Source organism: Propithecus coquereli, unplaced genomic scaffold (genome assembly GCF_000956105.1).
Source record: "Propithecus coquereli isolate 6110/MARCELLA unplaced genomic scaffold, Pcoq_1.0 Scaffold170, whole genome shotgun sequence".
Taxonomy (NCBI): Eukaryota; Metazoa; Chordata; class Mammalia; order Primates; family Indriidae; genus Propithecus; species Propithecus coquereli.
The window spans coordinates 6,271,867-6,293,482 of NW_012141636.1; the positions used below are offsets into that span (position 1 = coordinate 6,271,867).

General features: G+C 35.2%; 1 protein-coding gene across 1 annotated transcript in view; it reads left to right on the plus strand.

The window, feature by feature from the left end:
- The first annotated feature begins 2,872 nt into the window (after nt 1–2,872).
- The window catches only part of TYR (tyrosinase), a 74,474-nt gene continuing 55,730 nt past the window's right edge, over nt 2,873–21,616 (plus strand). The window contains exons 1-2 of the mRNA XM_012641785.1: nt 2,873–4,183; nt 10,309–10,525. Of these exons, the coding sequence (XP_012497239.1) occupies nt 3,365–4,183; nt 10,309–10,525 (1,036 nt within the window). The 5' untranslated portion in view covers nt 2,873–3,364. The remainder of the gene's footprint in view (nt 4,184–10,308; nt 10,526–21,616) is intronic.

Consider the following 21,616-nt stretch of genomic DNA (forward strand, 5'->3'; position numbering starts at 1 on the left):
AACTGGCCCAGTCAACACCAGTGAGTGGGCAAATGATCTATGCAAATACCAGATATAGAGGATCAGCATCTGTGGCTAGTCTATAGCCACAAACTTATACCGTCAAACTCAACATACCTAAAACTGAACCCACATTCAATTCCCAGAAATGTTTTACCCTCTTCTAGTTCTTATTTTAATTAATGGCAGAAGTCAAAAACCTAGCAGTTAACCCCAAATCTTTCTCCCCTTCGCCTCTTATTACTCTTGAAGTCATCACATAACATCTCTCAAATCCACTCACTTATGCCCATCTTGGGGATCTTCACTCTGGTCCAAGCAACACCTCTTTTTGCCTGGTTTACTTCAATATTTCCTAACAGTTATTTCTACATTTAGTCTAGCTCCCATCCCACATCTGTTCTCATCTCAGTAGCTTCAGTGAAATGTTTTAAATTCATGTATGATAACATCAAAACTCTGCTTCAAACCTTTTATGGATTATGATTGGGTCCATATGTATACCTTCATATGATAGTTACATCTCTACCACTTTAGGGCTGTAGCCACCCTAACTGTCCTTGGGATCCTTGAATATACCATGTTACTTCCACTTTGGAACTTTGGATATGACTTTCTCTCTGCCTGGAAAGCTCACAGTCCCACTGTTCTCATCACCAAGCAGACTTCTTCTAATCCTTCAGATGTCACTTCTCCCCGAAATCCTTCCTTGACTATTCCTCATGAAATTAGATGGGCACTACCATCTTCCCTAAGAGCTCCCTACTTTTCTTTTATAGCAACTTAAAAAGTCATTTAATTTACAAAAAAAAAGTTACTTAAAATATACATAGTTTAAAATATTATTAAAAATTACTATAATTAATGTATTATTTTAATAGATTGTATCCTTCATGATGGTAGAAAGTTCTCTGTTATGATTATTGTACTATCCCCATCTCTTAGGCTATGCCTAATAGCTGATGCTCAGTATATATTTGCAGAGTATTTACTGATCCTCTAATTCTAGTCAACAGAGTATTGCATTAACTCCATGTTAGATCATACAATAATCTCCCAAAATAGGATAGGGTATTTAAAATCCTATAATCTGGAGACACATAAAGAATGTACACCTAGAGTTAGGGAGGAACAGGTCTAAATGGGGTTTAATATTTAGGAACCCAGGACTGGCAATAAGACCACTACATATGTGGGCCAAAGAAGATAGTGGCCTATATTGTGAGGAATAAAGAAGTCTGTCGATTTAAGGAAATGAACTGTATAAAAGAAATTCATAGGACAAAATACATTTTAGTTATTCTTGTAAGCAGGCTCTGAAGATTATGAAAAATAGACTTGGGAGAGCAAACACAAAAGCCCTTAGAGAGCATGATGGAGACTTTCTAAGTTATTTCACTAGGAAGTCTGATGGGGGACAAGTGTAAAGCAAAATTCTTAATTAAATTGAACATGAAAAGTTGAATTCTGTCTGCAAGTAGGTGGAAAAGAATTATAAAAGGCCACAAGTGGTTACAAGTAATACAGAACCAAGACTCCCCAAAGACAAGAAGTCCCGTGTTAATCCTCTTTGTGGCTCCGAAAGGAGAGAGAAAAGATTAAGCCTCCTTGTGGAGATCATGTGATGACTCCCTGATCCCGGCTAGAGCCAGCATTTCCATGGAAACTTCTCTTCCTCTTCACACACACACACTGCAAAGGCTACTACCTGCAAAGGCTGCTCTGAGTCTCAAAAAAGTTGTATAGAGGAGCCTTGATGTTCTTCTAAATCATGAGACAAACTCTGGTAAAAAGAGGAGAAAGCAGAGCAGTCTGACATTTCAATATCACCAGGGTAGCGATGGCTTTCCCTGGAACCTCTCAGCTAAGGGTCCAAACACTAATGATTTCTTCAAAGGTTTCACTTTCTTTGCCTTGTTCTTTAAGTTCAGGGGACTACCCAGCTTTAGGTGTGGAGCAGGATAAGGAAGGAAGCCTCAGAGGGACAACTTTGACTTGATTCTCATTCTGTCACTCTTCAGCTCACAAAAAGACTCATCTTAGTTTAAGCCACTGAGTAAGTCTTTAAGCCACTCCATGGATTGGTCCCAAGTTTAATTTTCTATAGTGTGGGGAGGCTTATCTGAATCTAATGCTTCAACTCAGGAAGATGAAACACAGTTCCCACCTCTCCCCATTTCCCTTGCCCCAAGTGTGGACTCTATTGTCCTTTGTCTTTCCAACTTATGTTCATCCTCTCAGATGTTACCCTGGGGGCACTCCCTTGATAACATTCACATACTATTATCCAAAATTATGCAGTCCTTCCCAATATCCTCAGTTCACAAATGCATTCCTTCCATAAAAAGTTTTATGCACTTATTATCTGTGTTACTAATTTGAAAACTAACATAAGTGGTTAAAATTATATTTTTAGCCATACATTTCAATTTCCCTAGCTCACTATACGCACAGAGAAAGAACTCCTGAAAGAATTGAGATGATCAAAATATATTTGTTGAATAAATATATTACTCCTATTCATTTACTCACTAAACTGAGAATTCCTTTGCATGAGTCACATTGCAAACAAAATTTCAAATAAATTCCTAATTTCTAGAATTCATGGGTGAAATAATATGGTCACAGTGTTTTAGAGAGAGAGAGAGAGAGATAGAGAGAGAGATCTTTGGAATGGAATCTCCCCACAGTGAAGCAGATCACCCAGTTATTAAAGTGATCTATCCTTGGGAATAATCAGAAAATGCATCAAGATAATCAAAGTATCAGAACAATTTTTTTCTGATACTTCATATACAATATATAAAGTGAAATGTAATCAGATATAAGGAAAAATCTCTGGGCTGTGAAAAAAATCTCTGTCTGCAAAATTAGTTCTACAAATGTTGTAGCCTATTTCTGATCTCTGAGAAATATCCATCTTTTATCCATCATCTCTAGCACTTCCTCACCTTTCTTAATAAGAGAAGCTCTATTCCTGACACTGCTTCTCATTTGCAAATTCAAATTTCGTCAATTTTATAGTCAATTAACTGAGTTTGCTTAGGTCATGCATTATTATTAATTTTATTGTTAATATTCTAACAATAAGAATTAAACTATTAATGATGAACAGTGTGTCTCACTTTAACATAGGCCTATCCCACTGGTGGGATACATGCCAACTCCAAAGAAAAGTTAGTCATGTGCTTTTCAGAAGATGAAAGCTTAAGATAAAGACTGATGTGCTTGACGCTGGAGGTGGAAGTGGTATTATATAGGTCTTAGCCAAGACATGTGATAGTCACTGTAGGGATAACTGGAAAAAGAAGTCCGTGGCTCTGATTAACCAGCTCAAGTCGATCTTGTGTGGACTGGAGGAAGAATGCTGCTGGCTGTTTTATACTGCCTGCTGTGGAGTTTTCAAATCTCCACTGGCCATTTCCCTCGAGCCTGTGCCTCTTCCAAGAACCTGATGGAGAAGGAATGCTGCCCACCATGGAGGGGTGATGGGAGTCCCTGTGGCCAGCTCTCAGGCAGGGGTTCCTGTCAGGACATCCTTCTGTCCAATGCACCACTTGGGCCTCAATTCCCCTTCACGGGGGTGGATGACCGGGAGTCTTGGCCCTCTGTCTTTTATAATAGGACCTGCCAGTGCTCCGGCAACTTCATGGGATTCAACTGTGGCAATTGCAAGTTTGGCTTTTCGGGACCAAACTGCACAGAGGGAAAACTCTTGGTAAGAAGAAACATCTTTGATTTGAATGTCTCAGAGAAGGACAAATTTCTTGCCTACCTCAATTTAGCGAAGCATACTATCAGCCCAGACTATGTCATCCCCACAGGCACCTATGGCCAGATGAATAATGGATCGACACCCATGTTTAATGACATCAGCATTTATGACCTCTTTGTCTGGATGCATTATTATGTGTCAAGAGACACACTGCTCGGAGGGTCTGAAATCTGGAGAGACATTGATTTTGCCCATGAAGCACCAGGTTTTCTGCCTTGGCATAGACTACTTTTGTTGTTGTGGGAACAAGAAATCCAGAACCTGACAGGGGATGAGAACTTCACTATTCCATATTGGGATTGGCGGGATGCAGAAAACTGTGACATTTGCACAGATGAGTACATGGGAGGGCACCACCCAGCAAACCCTAACCTACTCAGCCCAGCATCATTCTTCTCCTCTTGGCAGGTAAGATGCACTGGACATACAATGTCAGAGCAGAAAGGAACCTTAGCAATCACTTCTTCAGTCAGGTCATTATAAATTTCCCTCCAGACTTACCCCACCTGGCATAGAAAAGGTACCTTGTTAAGAGCTCTCGGTGTACCTCATAATTTTCCTTTATAGCACATTTTAGATATTTGTGTGACTATTTGTCTAATTTCCTCTACTAGGTTTCTAAGCTGCAATGAACAAAGAGTACTTGATTCATTACTATATTTCACAGCACCTAGTATGGTCCCTGGCAAATGGCAATACCTCCTTACATATTTGTGAATGCATGAATGAATGCATATTTAGATGATTAAATAAACAAATGATCTAGGCCAGTGTTTTTGAATAATAAAATTATTATTCACAACAAAACTCATATGGTGTACAAATTAAAAATGCAAATTTCTACTCCTATTCCAGACCCATTGATCATAATCTTCAGCAGAAGGGTCTTGAGAAGGCATAATTTACTAAATGTCTATGGTGATTATTGTCATCAAAAAAGTTTGGGGAATACTTATTGGATTAGATATTCATTTTTTAATATTTGAGAATCCTGAAATTCAAATAAGTAAATGAAAACAGCTAATATTCATTGAGCATGTAGCATTTGTGAGCCCTGCTGCAAGTGTTTTTGTGTATTAATTCATTTAATATGCTTATTAACCTTTCCCCATTTTAAAGGTATAAAGGTATGGGGTAACTTGCATAAGATCGCACAGGTGGTAAGCAGCAAAAATATTTGTTTTTGGATAGTCCGGCTGCATGACTGCTCTATGCTATTTCCAAGGACATGACTGCTGTGATGTCTTTAGCTAAAGGATCTTGCCCATTCTGTCTCACTTTTTCATGAGACTGCAGAAGAAATTAGCTTTCTTCCCAAATACTTGCAAATTTTAGATACAATATAAGGGATTGCTACTTTGAAATAGAAATCCTATTTCTCGTATTCTGAATTTTTCATTATGAATTAGAGACAAAGTGTAACCAAAGAAACATGTGTTTAATTATTTATCATTTTTAAACCATAAAGGTAGAAGGAATGTTTTTATGCCTGTCTTCCAAAAATTTCTAACACAGCACTTTTGGCTAGCAATGTTTTATGAAATTAAGTCCAATATTCGAATGGGATGGGAAGAATAATGCACTTGATGCCTCATACTCTGCAGTTCTGAAACATAGGTGCTGCCCCCTCCCAAGTTCACATATCTTCCAAATGGAGCCTATTGAAGCTCATTGGAAAATGGCCACTGTATAATTTTTGGTGCCATAATGTAAGCTATTTACCAAAAGTAAGGAGTATATTTGTGCAGGAAAGGCTAGAAAAAATTTACTTGAAAAAAGTCTATTTCAATAAGCCTTAAGACCTCCCACGTTAATCTATAAAGCGCAAAACTCTCATCTAGCTCTGACATCCTCTCTTACTGCTGAAAATACTGCCAAGCTTGAATGTAGGATTTTCAGTCAGTTATAATGCTTTCCTTAGCTATGTGCTTCACTTGACCCAGAAAGGCTGGAGGGTTATCTAAATTACCAGAACAAAATTACAACAATCAAACTGAAGCTTAATGGATAGATACAAATTACTATTTTATTATATGAGGTGTATAGTACCCAGATGATACCCAGAATTATATTTGTGTTGTTTTTTATAATAATTTATTGATTATTAAGTGGATTTTTTTTCTTCTTAGGATTGTGGCCAGTTTTACCAGTTTCTAAAGAAAATTTTTGGGTCTAGTGTGTAAGCACCAGATTGGAATTGTTACAATATTAACTACAACCACGTTCCATGCTTTTAAAATAAAATTAGGATATAGAGAGGAGGAAAGACCACTTGGGGAAAGAAAAGCAAACCACAATTTAAACAAGGAAGGAGAACATTTAAAGGTGAACGTTTGGGGTCCACCTACTGTGTCTAAGTAGTGTCGAGGGATAATCAGTGGCAGAGATGACAGTCAAACTCGGCTCCATTGGCTGTTTCATTCTTCACACAGCCTCTCTGGTTACAGAGTCTATCAAAAATTAAGATCAGTTGCTTATATTGATTTAATTCAGTAGTTTTCAGTGTGAAAATCACCTAGGGAGCTTTTTAAAAACGTTTTAAAAAAATAGAACACTTGTGCAAGCTCCGCCCACCTAACTTTTTTATTTTTTTAAATTGATTTTTATTTTATTTAGGTTTTACTCATTTATATTTTCTCCCACCAACTTCTTGCCAGAAATTCAGATTCAGGTGGTTTGCTGTGAAGTACAAGCATCTGTATTTTTATAATAAAACTTCCTCATGTTATTCTAATATGCAGCCAGAGCTAAGAGTCACTGATTTAATGATTATGGAGATTGTTTTGGTATCTCTTTACCTTCATTTTACAAAAACACAAATTCTGTAATAAACATGCCATTAATATGAATGCTTTTGCCTGAATTGAACACTCAAATTAAGAACTAGACAATTTTGTGTGAGATAAAATTTGAATAGCTTCCAGACTAAGTTCATTAATACCTTCCAAATTAGCTAGACTGATAGCTCCTCTCATAGAAAGCCTTCATTTTTTAAATTAGTTTCAGATATCTTTTCAGTTGACACAAAAACGGAGGTTTTAGAGATTTGATAATATTTATCAACTGAGCAGAGAGAATGTCAATGGTATCTAGTACAGTGCCCACATTTTATAAAAGAAGATAAAGAGGGCTAAAACTGGTAGAATGATTTGTCCAAGGTCACCCATGTGAGGACAAAAACCAAGTGGCTCTGACTCCAAGCTATTTACTTCAACTGTGTTGTTCCCTATTTATAAGTATCCATTTAGTCTCAGAAGGGGTGGAACAAACCACTAATTTATGGATGTGTAATTTGACATGTAGTCATTTTGACTCCCTTAAAATTCATTTGCCCCAGACAACATGGACAGACACAGTGATGTAGTCCTTTTCATTTAGTCATAAAGAAAATATTCTATTAGACTTTTATGGATCCACCTGCCTTACTCAGATAGAATTTGACCCTCTCCCTTGGTGCCATAATTACATTTTTTACAGATTTATATCATAGAATATATAATTTTTCAGTACATATTACAGTTTTCAAATTTGTCTGTGTATACCAGATTGTTAGCCACTCCTAGGCAGAGATCATTTCTAAATATTACTGGATCCACAGAGCCCAGACCATAATATATACATGAAACAGGCTCTATAAATACATGCTGAATTGAACAAAATTTGACAGCAGAGAAATGTTAGCTCCAGTGCTAACATAGATTAAAAATTAAACTCTGCATGGGTGGATTTCTAGGACCTTAGACAATACTTTTTAATGCATGGCATTTTCCCCAATGCCAAGGACACAACAATGTCAATAGCAACCTCTTACCCAAATTCAGGGATAAGACATTTTGTGCATTCAAGAAAAAAAGGAAGAATACAATAAAGTATATCAAGCAAGTTACAACATAGCTGTTATTTAAATGAGATTAAGAATATTTACTTGGCAGAGTTTTCTATCAAATAAGATACAGTTTATAAGATAAAGTCAGATAATTAATGTTAGTTTTCTAAGAAAGCTTACATTTACAGTTCATGTCTTCTGTTCGTTCATTTATTTGTTGGTTTAATGACAAAAGCTTTTGAAGTAGAGGCCATGTTTGTCATCAATTAAAATAGTCCATTATTTTTGGAGGTGGAGGTTGCTTAATAACATTTAAGTACAAAATACCTATGCTCAACACAATTAGATCCATGTTATACAATCAACAGATAAGCTAGTCATTAAAAGAAAAGAGATATCAGGAATAGCTGTCATGATGAATCAAAAGAAATAGTGAAAAAATATTTCTCAGCTGATAGGCATGAGAAAATTGTGGTCAGGGAATTCACTCATCAGCTGAAAAGCATATCACAGGGAAGCAAACTGTGGGAAGGAAAAAAAGTCACATTTCAGCAGAAAGTCATGGGTTTTGGGTAACCATGACAACAGCTCAGTGAAATAACAGCTTCTCTTTTTTCTTTATGAAAAAGATTCTGTGGAATGTCATATGGTTTACATTTTTCCCAGATAAACCTCTAATGCCATAACAGAATCTTTGCTTCTGAAAGCTTTTAGTAGCTGACATTTTATTACTATTTCTTTAAATTTAAGAGAAAACTATATAGGTTCATCTATTTCTTCTTTCTATCTCCCTTTTTATCCTTTGACTTGAGGTACTTGATTTTTTTTTCCCTTAGCGTATGTTATAACTCACTTGTGTTGAAATAGAAAAAGAACAAAGTTGTTGTTAGAAGACCTGGGCTCAAATTCTACCTCTGCCACTTACCGGATGACACTGGACAAGTTTTCTAAAATCTTTGATCTTTGATTTTTCTCAAGAGAAAAAAAAATGAGGTGCAGTTATAAGTTTCATTTTCTGTTAATATGAGGACTAAATAGAATAAAAGCTGAATAGTGTAGGAAAAAGGGTATACATTGACATGAATTTTGAGTCACATCAACATGAATTTGAGTGGACTTTTATAATTTAGCCACAAGACCCTAAGCAAGATGCTTAACTATTCTGAGAATTCTTTCCTCTAAAATTAGAATAATATAGCTCGAAACATTACTGTGAAGGAATTCAATGAAATTTGTTCCTGCAAAATGACTTGTTTAGTATCTGACATATGTTTGAGTTTCCTGTGTGGAAAGAATTACTATATTTTTAAATGATATATCAAAGTTAGCAATTATAATAATGAATATTTGAACAGTATTATAGATCTAGGATTAAAAATGATTTGGTGGCTGTCCAATGGTCTTGTATTCAGTAATAATTATAGTAGTTGCCATTTTGAAACACTACACCTGGCACTATATTAAATGCTTTACATATGTTATATTATTTGAGCCTTGATAAATTTTTATAATCCCAATTTATACATGAAAAACTTAATACTCAGAACATAAGTAACTTGCCCAAGATCACGTAGCTAATAGGGTCAATATTGGAAACCATATTTTTCTGGCTATAGTCTTCATGATCATAACCACAATGCTAACAATTTCTCGTTCTCTGTCTCCTCTTCCATGTCAAATATAAAGACAATGGTTTGCAGTTAAGATTTTCGAATTATTTCTGGAACCAGGGTAGATTTCTTCCTTGTTCCTAATACCGCTAGTCATCTGAACACTTAGTCACTTGGCAGTTGGCATTTTAGGAAAAATAGTTTCATTCAAACCTCTCTAATTTAACCAAGTCTGCTGTAGGAGTCTTTTAAGCAGCAGGATCTTTTGAAAATATCCTGAGAAGGTTTATTATTCAAAGAGGAATGAAAATGATTTCATCTACATACCTGCTGTGGTGTCTAGCTAATCAAAATTATAAAGGCATCCAACACGTCAAATTCAGTGCAAAAGTTAGGTTAGTTTGATTCAACCATTCCTACACCATTAATAGGTGATAATAAATGTAGTGGATATGGCTTTGGAATCGGGGGACTGTGTTTTAGTGCTCTGGTTCTGACTCAGAACATCGTATGACCTTAGGAGAAGTCAACCAACAGTTCTAGTTCTCAATTACATGTGAATAAAAGGATTAAGGAATGTCTTGAAGTAAAAGGAAAACTAGAAACTGAAAATTTTTGAGTCAGGAACTTTTCGTTGCAGTTTCTTTTCCTGTATCATAGTACAGTTAAAGAAATTGAGACTTACCAAGTCTAAAAAATATATTCATTGTCACATTGCTAGTAAGTAAATGAGCCAGAATAGTAGGCTGCATCTACTTGAACCTGGAGCCCAGTTTTCTTCCTACCACGCAATGATTCAATTCTTAAATTATTTCTTAGTGACCAAAAATTAAAAGTAGCTTCTCTAAGATTTTCTTGTCTAACACAGTAGAAGCCATCGTTCTACGTGTTTGTAAGTATACTGTGATGTTTGCACAATGACAAAATTGTCTAACGATGCATTTCTTGAACATATCCCTGTCGTTAAGCGATGTATAACTGTATTAATCTAATAATTAGAAATATAAAGATATTAATCAGAAGTTCCAACCTTTATACCCTCTCCTCTTGACTCAGAGGTGGTGACAATGTCTTTAACACAAATGTGTTTTGTACAGATTATCTGTAGCCGACTGGAGGAATACAACAGCCGTCAGGCTTTATGCAATGGAACTCAAGAGGGACCATTACTGCGCAATCCTGGAAACCAGGACAGAGCCAGGACCCCAAGGCTCCCCTCTTCAGCTGATGTGGAATTTTGCCTGAGTTTGACCCAATATGAATCTGGTTCCATGGATAAAACTGCCAATTTCAGCTTTAGAAACACACTGGAAGGTAATCTCTTTATTTTCAATCACTTTTTTTTTTTTTTCTAAATTCATGTTTACAGTCTCTTATCCAAAATCCTGGACCCAGAGATGTTTGGAAATCCAGAATTTTCTGAGTTGAGTAAGGATATGTGTTGTGTGTATCTCTATTGACAATAACCCTAGCAGACTCTGAGCAGCACATCATAAGCCAACACATTAATAATGCTTCAGAGAAATGTATGAATATACCCACCAAGGGAATAAATAGAGACAATAGACAGCCCAATAGTGAATAAAGTCAAGTTTTTTCCACTAAGAGAGAGCAAAAAAAAAAATAATTCCATTTTCAGAGCTTTCTGTATTGTAAAATTATAGATATAGGACTATGGACCTATGGTATTTTCCTAAATTTTAGTGTGTGAAACGAGTCCATTCTTTTACCTATAATAAGGACACAACTCATATGTCAGGTCATCCTATTATCCCTCAAGATTTCTGTGATTCATTAGAGATTCCTTCTCACAGTCTTTTCTAACTCCTAGTTATTTCTCCTACAAATTTCATAATCTTGCTTGCATCTTCCATTCAACATCTATTCTTTCTTCTCTGCTCAGAGCTGACTCAGTCATGAAACCCATCCCATTCACCTCAATTTGCACTGGGGGAATAAACTCACAACAAACAAAACAGAACAAAACTCACTCAAGTCACAAATTAACAGGAGGTTTGGAAGGCCTACGTAGCTAATTCGTGGCAAAGCAGACAACTCAAAATTTAACACTAGACGTCCTACCTCCTGAAAGTCCTTTGGCAGCCTACCATGCAGACAAACCTTTCTCTCTTTTGTAATCTTTTTTGCCTTAATTTTTTTTCTTTTTGTTGTTTTACACCCTAACTTTTCTTGATCTACAATACAGAGCAGTTTTACTGTCTCATTCATTTCTCTCTTTATTCCAAACCTTAATCTCCAGGTTTTTTACCCAGAAGCAAGTTAAGCAATGAGAGTCCCATCCTGAAGAGGAATTCTGTTTGCCAGCTATTAAAATAGAAATTATGTTTATCCTTATACAGAAATATTAATGATTAACTTTTAAAGTAATCACTATATGCAAGGCATCGTGCCAAATACTTTGTATGGCATTATCTCACTTAATTCTTAAACTATCCCCCAAGAAGATTTCATTATTATTCCCACTTTGAAGACAGGAAACAGGATTAGAGATATTAGGTAATTTGGTTATAATTGGTCATTGAATAAGCAGCAGAACTAATCTACATCTAGATTTGTCAAGTACCAAAGTCCAGTTTCTTTCCATTGCACTGTAATTACCCAGAATGATTTGAGAGTTAATCAATTCTTGAAAGTGGACAATATCAATCTGGTCTTTCAATAAAATATGAGAAGGCAATACATAACACCAGGGATTGTCAGAGCCCATATTCCAAGACTAAGACACATAATTTGGCAGTTGCCATCTGGGAAAATTGGTGTGCCATTGGACTCTGCAGGGATTAATAGCAGTACTCCAAATGCTGGCGTTAGTGACCTTGCAAAGCAGGGCTTCATCTTTAAAGGAACTGGAGTACTTTGCAGGTTTTTCAGGCAGAATTTTCAGTCATGAGTGACAAAGTATGTACACTTTATTATTAAAGAACATGGGCTGGTTAAAGAAATAAGGCAAGGGAATCTCACTCCTCTAGGGCCTTAAGTCAAACAAAAAAAGTGGCTTAAGATGTGTCAACTGAGCCAGTGGTTTTCAAATGAAGTTCTAACACACACGGGTAAGTAGAGAACATCAGATTTATTGCAAAGAATTTGTTACTGCTAACAATTTATGTTTGTGAAATTCTTTTTTCAGTAATTTATCATTCACACACTCTGGTACACTTTCTTGAGAAGCAGAGAAAAAGCATAATAGCACATTATCTGGCACATAGCAGGTGTTCGGTAAATATTTGATAACTGGATACATAAATAATAACTAGGGACCTTCTGATTGCATCTAACCCATAACTTAGCTTATCAATGCCTGCTATATAAACTCCATGTCATGGTGGGAAAATGTTGGAAACCATTGATCTATCAACAAGCACTTTTCCTGATCAGGGATATGTTTTTAAAATATTTTCTTTAAACTTTTATTTAGAAATAATTTTAAGATTACAGAAATGTTGTAAAAATAAAAGTAGTACAAAAATTGTGTATATACCCTTTACCAAGATTCAGTTACTGTTTACACTTTATCCTGTTTGTCTCTCCCCGCCGCCCCAGTCTGAACCATTTGAGGTTAAGTTGCATAGATCGTAACTCTTTACTCCTGAATATTTCAGTGTATGTTTCCTAAGTATGGCCTCTTCTATAACCACATAACAATTTTCAACTTTAGTAAATTCTATATTTATATAATGCTTTCATGTAATCTGTTTATACTTCGGTTTTTTCAATAGACCTAATAATATCCTTTATAACATTTTTCCTCTCCAGAATAGGAGCCAGTCTAAGGTCAAGTAGCACTTAGTTGTCATGGTTCTTTAGCCTTCTTCAATCTGAAATGTTTCCATAGCCTTTTGTGTGTGTATGTGTTATGAGATTGACAATTCTGGAGAATGCAGTCCCTAGCCCACATTTTTTAATAGAATGTTCCTCTTTTTGAGTTTGTCTGGTATTTCCTTGTGACTGGACCCAGGCAATGTATTCTTAGTCAGAATTCTGCATAGGCAATTTTGTGTCTTTCTAAGAGGATATCACATCTGGAGGACATGATGACCATCTGCCTCACATTGGTGCTTAATTTTGATCATCTGCTCCAGATGTGGTCCAATTTTCCCACTGTATGATTTTTCCCCTTTCCAACTAATACACTGTCTACATGGAGACATTTTTCAAAATTATGCAAATATCCTGCCTCTCATCACAATTTTCTCCTGCAGTTAGCATCCATTGATGGTTACAAAACTATAACTTTCCAACTTCAACACTCCTTTTACATTTATTAGGCAACATTCAAGATTCTATTGTTGGCAAAAATTCTCCATTCCTTCTTTCTTTCTCTCTCTCTCTCTATCTATCTATCCATTAATGGTATAGCATAAAGGCTTTCTATTTTTTCAGTGGTATATAATTCAATGTTCTTAATTACCTTTATGCTCAATGGTCCCAGTATTTGTCCATGGGTATAACTTCAAGCTGGTTCTTATTTCTCTGTTTTATATATACATCATTTTTAAGCACTTTCTGTCTGGTGTAACAAATTACTCTAGACTTATCTTGTACCTACAATGCTCCAGGTCTACAATTAGCCATATCTTCAAAAATCTATGATTCTTTTCATTGGGAAGAATATTAAAGGCCAAAATCTGGGAGCAAATTTTGTTCACTGCAAGAGACATATATTATCTTACAATCTGGATAGGATGGGGATGAATTGTCACTTTTGATTGAACCTTACGGTTATTGCTTCCCTTTTCTCTTTTAGGCCTTGTGAAATGTGTGTAATGTACTTCCCATAGAAAAATTCTCACAGTTATTCCTTGGATGAAGGAATTGTTGTGTTTTCATCCACTGAACTTATTTATGTAACCTCAACTTCTTCTTAGATTTCAATGCTGAATTAAAGAGTGAAGATATACAATTTTTGAATTGTATAATGGAGACCTTATGTTCCTAGATAAAGCAAAGAAAAATAATCTCCATTATAAAAGGTGGTCTTCGATTAAAATAGGGGTCTCTGTGGAGTCTGAGGTATTCAATTCCAAAAGGAATCTTCTCTTGTACAAATCTATAACTATCCAGTGTGCCCTGTTTTCACAGTTTACAAGAGTGTTAACTAAATTAGCACTGTTGAGGGTGGGACATGGGGACTGGGAGTTCAGTAACATGGTCAAAGGCAATTAAACTGACTAGGTTTACATTTCTACTAGAATTTTTAAGGTTTTATGTCTTACCGTTAAGTCTTTTATCCACCTTGAATTAAATTTTGTATATGGCAAGGCATAGGGGTCCTGTTTCATTCTTCTGCATGTGGCTATCCAGTTTTCCTGGCACCATTTGTTGAAAAGGGCTTCCTTTCCCCAGTGTATGTTGTTGTCTGCTTTGTTAAAGATCAGTTGGTCATAGGTACATGGTTTTATTTCTGGGCTTTCTGTTCTGTTCCACTGGCCTATGTTTCTACTCGTATACCAGTACCATGCTATTTTGATTACTATAGCCTTGTAGTATAATTTGAAGTCTGGTAATGTGATGCCTACAGATTTGTTCTTTTTGCTTAAGATTGTCTTGGCTATTTGGGCTCTTTTTTGGTTCCAAATGAAGCATAAAATTACTTTTTCTAGATCTGTGAAATATGACATTGGTATTTTGATGGGGATTGCAATGAATCTGTAAATCACTTTGGGCAGTATGGACATTTTAACAATGTTGATTCTACCAATCCATGAGCATGAGATGTTTTCCCATTTGTTTGTGTCATCTATGACTTCTTTCATCAGTGTTTTGTAGTTCTCCTTGCAGAGATCTTTCACCTTCTTGAAGGCCTGTCAAATTCTTAATCATTAATTCTTAATGCCTTGTCTCCCAAAGCAGGAGGGTGGCAGGACCAGAATATGTTCATTTCCTCTGGTCATTAGAAACTCTCTAGTTAGCATGTAGTAATAGCCTCCTAGAAATTATGACTATTTGAACATTACAGGGCATTTTAATTCTTGCAGAAACACATTTCTTTGGAACCAGTGACATTGTTGAGACATCTGGGTGGTAGAGACTTACAGTTTTATATTTCTTTCTGAATGAATTTAGAATAGTTTGAAGTTTGAGGATATTATTGCTTTACACTCAGTAAACTTTTAGCAATAGCTTCAATAATGGTGTAACCTGGCTTCTCTCTGCAAAGAAAAAAATGGAGTGTTAGTCCTACTCATGTCTTTATACATTTTAAATGACTCTTCTATCTCTTCTCTTTTCTACTCCCCTTCTCTAGTCATATTGGTATGCAATTTGTTGTTCTTTACAAATATTGAGAAAGTAAAGTAAATTTCTTTAAGGCATGTGCCATCTGTGCTCTAAATTAAAAGGTGCTGATATTATGTGCTGGCAAGCACTATCTTACTCAGCTTCTTTGGGTGAAGAGAAAGAGGTGGGGGGGGATTTTCTAGATTGGAGTAGGGCCCACTAAGGTCAATTGAAACACTGATTTCAAAGGCATATAAAACTGGATTTAAGTATAAGTTCCAACCATCTTCTCCCTCATTTATAAAACGTGTCTAATAATTACATGTTTAGGCTATTATGAGGATATAGCACTAGCTTCTACTATTATACATTCATAAGAAATGTTTCCCTTTCCCCCCCTGCCTTCTCTGTAATCTTTAATAGTTTTATTAATTTCTCTTATAATTTAGCATAGGTTATCAGTCTTCATGATATGCATTTATCAGTACTCAAGAGTTTTCATTTAATTTTTCATCATTTGAATTTACTGCTGTGGAAAATGTCCTTTTACTAAGAGATAATCTTATTTTTTCCAAGAATTCAATTTAAGGTACTAGAAAATCTTTATGGAACAAAATAATAATGCACCTCTTCAAATGGACATTTAACTTCTTTGGGACAAATCTTGGGGAAAATGCCACAAATTAGCAATAAGTACTGCAAAGAAAAATAGAACTCTTTTATACATATATTAATTAAACAAATATGAGTTGGAAGACTTCAGGCAAATTAACAAGGCAAATTAACAAGGTCTGACACATTTATAGGACTGCTTTGAGATCTTCTACAGTGATTGATAGCAAATATTTTGGTTTCGGGATCCATTTACAACTCTTACAATGTAGGGAAAACAATCAAGCTTTTTTTAATGTGGGTTATATTTATGTCTACTTACCATTTATAAAACTGAAATTGAGAAATTTTGAAAATATTGATTCATTAAAAATAGCAATAATAAATTCATTATATGCTAGTAAAAATAACATAATTTTTAAAAATATTTTCAAAAATACTAAGTGGAATGGCACTGCCTTATATTTTTGCAAATAGACTGTATCTGGCTTTTTATGTTTGCTTCTGCATGCAATACATTATGATTTTCTGTTTGGTTGAAGAACTTGAAGAAAATCTAGCTTCACATAATTGCATAACTGAAATGGGAAGAAGTATTTTTAAACTATGTTCAGACAATTGTAGATCTTTTTTTCTACACTAAAACTTCATAAGTGGCAATTTCTTGAAAGTTTAATTGCACTGTCAAATCTGAAATCTTATCAGTGAACTTTTTGTATTTGTTACATTAAAATCCATTGCTCTGTCCTGCATCACGAATGAATATTTACCCATGAATGCTTTCATAACATCATGCATGGGTCATTTGCAAAATATTGAGTTAAGCAGATCTTCCAAATGTTGAAACATCTAATTATAAAATATTCAAAAGTCGTATTCATTAATATCACCACTGATCTCATTAGAAACATCTTCAAGTATTGAGATGAGACTCTGTCAAGTTCGTAATGATGGAATCAAATTTTCTAAAATTCTAATTTTTGCTTGAAAGCTCAATTTGTATCATTGGGAAAAATATCATCAGTTGTTTTCTTTTAAGTGACAAACTTACTTTATTCACTTTCAAGAGAGTATCTGCCAAATGCCTAAGTCTCAACAACCAGTTATCTCTCAATTCTACATTCAAGTGAAAATTATATCTCATGAAAAAATAGTTATTTCAGCTCTCTAACAAACAACAATGATGCAAGTGCTTTTACCCTAGATGACCATATTTCAGAATGCAGCAGAAATATTTTATAGGTATATCCCATTCTGTCAGACAGAATATTAAAAAGACATGTAAAAAGGATAGAGTTTGCAAAAATATTTTTATTGCTTCATCAAGGGAATTCTTAAGTGAAACTGATATTCATTCATTTTTTTACTGCAGGTGTATGGGTGGTAAAGAATATAATGGGTACAAGTATAGTTGGTTGACACTGCCTTGATTTATGCTAAGACACCAGATTTACCCACCATTACTTTTGCACCGTTAGTGCAAAAGCAAACACAGAAAAAGAAAAAAACATATTTTAGTATTCTTAGGAAAATGGTTTTGATGTCACAGAGCCTCTAAAAGTGTTTCAGGCACTTTAAAGAGTCCATTGGACACTTTGCTAATCTATAAAACATTGTGATGGTAGAATAATTGAATTTTTTAAAATGAGGTCATCTGGGAAGACTATTAATTTCAAGTGTAATTCTTCAACTTCAGGGTGAAGTACAATAGAAGGTTTCTATCCAAGGGCATATTTGCTATATCAAAAGAGATGATGATTATGAGCATATGTTACTGGGAATTTCCTCTGGAGATTCTGACTCAGTAGGCCTGCCAGTGGGAGTGGGGATGTTTATGACCCCCAGAGAGCCACATTGATTCATTTCATTAGCCACATTGACTCACATGATGATGTTGAAAATGGTCAGAGTTAGTATGTATGTATATGTGTGTGTGTGTGTGTGTGTGTGTGTGTGTGTGTATTCACAACATTTGTTTCTGTATGATGTGCAAAATAATGGAGGGGGAGCAGATTTTGTAGAGCCAAATTCAGAAATATGGCTACAAAAATTTGCTATTTCCTGGCTTACATTCCTCTTCTTTGCAAGCTCCCTTACCTCAAGGACAGAAAAAAAAAAAGATGTCATTTTTATAAAATGAGATTTCTGTTTAGTAAAATCCCCAGTGTGAAAAGAGTGCTCCTTTTTCAATTTGTAAGTCTGACCATTAGCCTCTGATTCACATGGCATAAATAGACTTCTTTGATATCCAAAGGGCTTTAGCTATATTAAAGCAAGAAAATAATGGATATTTCTGTTTCCACTTTCATATGAGAAACAGAGATGGGGGAACAAAATTAAAATTTGTTGATCACCTGATATTGCACATATTTTCAAGCCAGCCATTTGAAGGTTGCAAGTACACAATGAGATAGATTTTGTTATGATTTTACAGATAAGGAAACTGACAGTCACATAGTTGATAAACACTCTTGAGTTGAGACTACTACTTCAAACCTATCTGACTCCAAGGCTGATATAATTCCACCTCAGCATAAAGTCTTTTCTAGGTTGCTAGGGTAAAACTTAGGACTCTGATACACTCCCAATCCTGCATCTGGTATATGACCCAACACTAATCACTCTGCTCAGTAGGAGTATCTTAGAAGAAATTCTTTCATGAAAACAATGAACTTTTTAGGTAGTCAAAAATACAGAAATATGACAGTCAATAAACTAATAAAAGTACACAACACAGACTTTTATTTTTGAGAAGGTGGAACAAATACACCTTTCCCTATTTCTCCCTCTAAATACAACCATAGTCTCTGGATATTATATATAAAACAAACAGAAGAATACGAATGGTGGAGAGAGGAAGGCAGACTATCCAGGGACCTTGGGACCTCATGACATTGTGGCAAGTCCCCTGGGTTTTATTTTTGCTTTACATATTCAGAAGATTGTCCAGGCATTATGGTGCATACTTGTAGTCTCGGCTACTTGGGAAGCTGAGGCAGGAGTTTCAGGGTGCCCAGGAGTTTCAGGGTGCAGTGAGCTACAAGCTATGATGATGTCACTGCACTTTAGCCCAGGCAACAGAATGAGACCTTATCTCAAAAACAAAACAAAAAAAAGCAAAATAAAAAAACAAAAACATATTTGGAGCTGAAGAAGCTGGGAACCTGGAAACATCAAGGGATATAGATAAAAATAAAACAAACAAACAAGCACCAATAAAAGCCTCTCTCTGCAGTCAAAGAACTAGGAAAGGGGCAGAAAATTTTTAAGCAACCCTACTCTACTCCATTCAAGCACAAAAACAGAAAAATGTGGTGCAATGTCAGCAAAGGTTGACGGGGGAGACCAGACTTCTTCTCTTGCCAGGCTGTAACAAGGTGTCTCAATCCCCTTCCAGGGTTATGTCACAGAAGGCTTAGTATGGAGCAGAGATTTGCATTCCAACCAAGAAGAAATGAACCACTGCCCCTACTTTACATGGAGGTCGTATGGGGCACCTGCAATTCTACCCCTACCTGACAGTAAAAAGCGTGACTTTCCCATTCCCTAATGGATTGGTATCAGAGGAGGCCTAGTGGAGAGTCGGGACTTTCATCAGGGTCTATTGGTGATGAGGGGACCCAATTCATGGTGTCAGCAGAAGCCAAGTAAAGAGCAATAATGAAGCATTCTTACCTCTGCTAGCCAGGAAGATATCAGTAGAGGCCTGGTGGGGAGTCAGTCAAGTGAGGAACCTGGACTTCTATTCTTGCCTGGCAGTAATGCTGCAGTGTTTCCCTTCCTCTGCTGAAATTGAATCAAAGAAAGCCAGAAGATTATAAAATCTTATAGAACAGAAGATTTAATAACATCTAGAGTCCCATAAAATCATACTCAAAATGTTTAGGTTTCAAACAAAATTCTATCATCATATCAAGAAAATTTCATACTTGAGTGAAAAAAGACAATCAATAGATGGTACCACTGAAATGACAGAGATAGAGATAGTTAGAATTATCTGACAAAGATTTTAAAACAGCCATTTTATGAATGCTTCAATGAAGAACAACTACAAACATACTTGAAACAAATGAAAAAAATAGAATGATGTAGGAAGAAAATAGAAGAGATAACAAAGAACAAAATAAAAACAAATAGAACTGAAAAATAGAGTAACTAAAATAAAAATTTCAGGAAATGGGTTTGACAGCAGAGTGGAGAGCAGAGAGGAAAGAATCAGTGAACTAGAAGATAGAAAAATAAAAATTAGCAAATCTGAAAAATAGGGAAAATAGACTGGAAAAAATTGGACAAAGGCTGGAGGACTTGTGGAACTATAAAAAAAGATTTTACTTTTGTGTCATCAGAATACTAGAAAGAGAGAAGGAAAATGGCAGCTCTGAGAAAGTGCTTGAAAAAATAATGGCTGAAAACTTCCCAAATTTGACAAAACACCTAAAACTATAGATTCAAGACACTGAGTGAATCTCAGTTTAGTTAAACCCACAGAAATCCACATCAAGAAATATCACTGTTAAACTTCCAAAAACTAAAGATAAAGAAAAAAATCTGAAAGTGGTAAGAGATTAACTATATATTCTCTATTGGGAAAAAAATGAATGACAGTAGATTTCTCCTCTGAAATCTTGGAGGCCAGAAGGTGGCACTACATTTTTCAAGCATTGAAAGAAAAGAACTGTCAACCCATGTCACATGACACGGGAAAATATTATTTAAGAATTAAGAAGAAATCAAGGTTTTCTTAGATGAAGGAAAACTTAGAGACTTTGTCACCAACAGACCTACCCTGAAAGAATGGTTAACAGAAGTTTACTAAATATAAAAGAAATGATTAAAGAAGAAAGTTTCTTAAGCAAAAATATGGTAAATCCAATATATTTCTTTTTGTTGAGCTTTCTAAATTGTGTTTGATGGTCAAAGCAAAAATAATAAAATTTTATGTTGTGTTTCTAAATGAACATAAGGAAAATATTTAAGACAATTATATTCTATATCAGAGAGGGTAAGAGGAATATAAATAGAGATGAGTTCTCTACACTTAATTTGAACTGGTTGAATGATGATGACAGCAGACAGAAAAAGTATGTAAAGATAATGTAAAACTTAGAGAAATCACTAAATCATACAAAAAGATACATTCAAGAAAACTATTGATAAATCGAAATGTAATTAATGAAAGCATTCCAGCAACTCAGATGATGATAAGAAAAATAAAACAAAAAATTATAGATATAACGAACAGGAAAAAATAAAATGACAGGTTTAAGCATAACAAAGCAATAATTATATTAAATGTAAATGGTTTAAAAATGTGAATTAAAAGACTGATATTTGTATATTAAATGTTTTAAAAAATTACCCAACTACAGCCAGCCTGCAGGAAACTCACTTCAAATACAACAATATGCAAAGTTTGAAAGTTAAAGAATGGAAAAAACTCATAAAATATTAATGGAAATACAGGAAGATCTCACAAAAATCAACTCATGCTGGGTAACAGATTTAAACCTAAGGAGTGAAACTATTAGAATTCTAAAGGAAGATGTTGGAAATAGT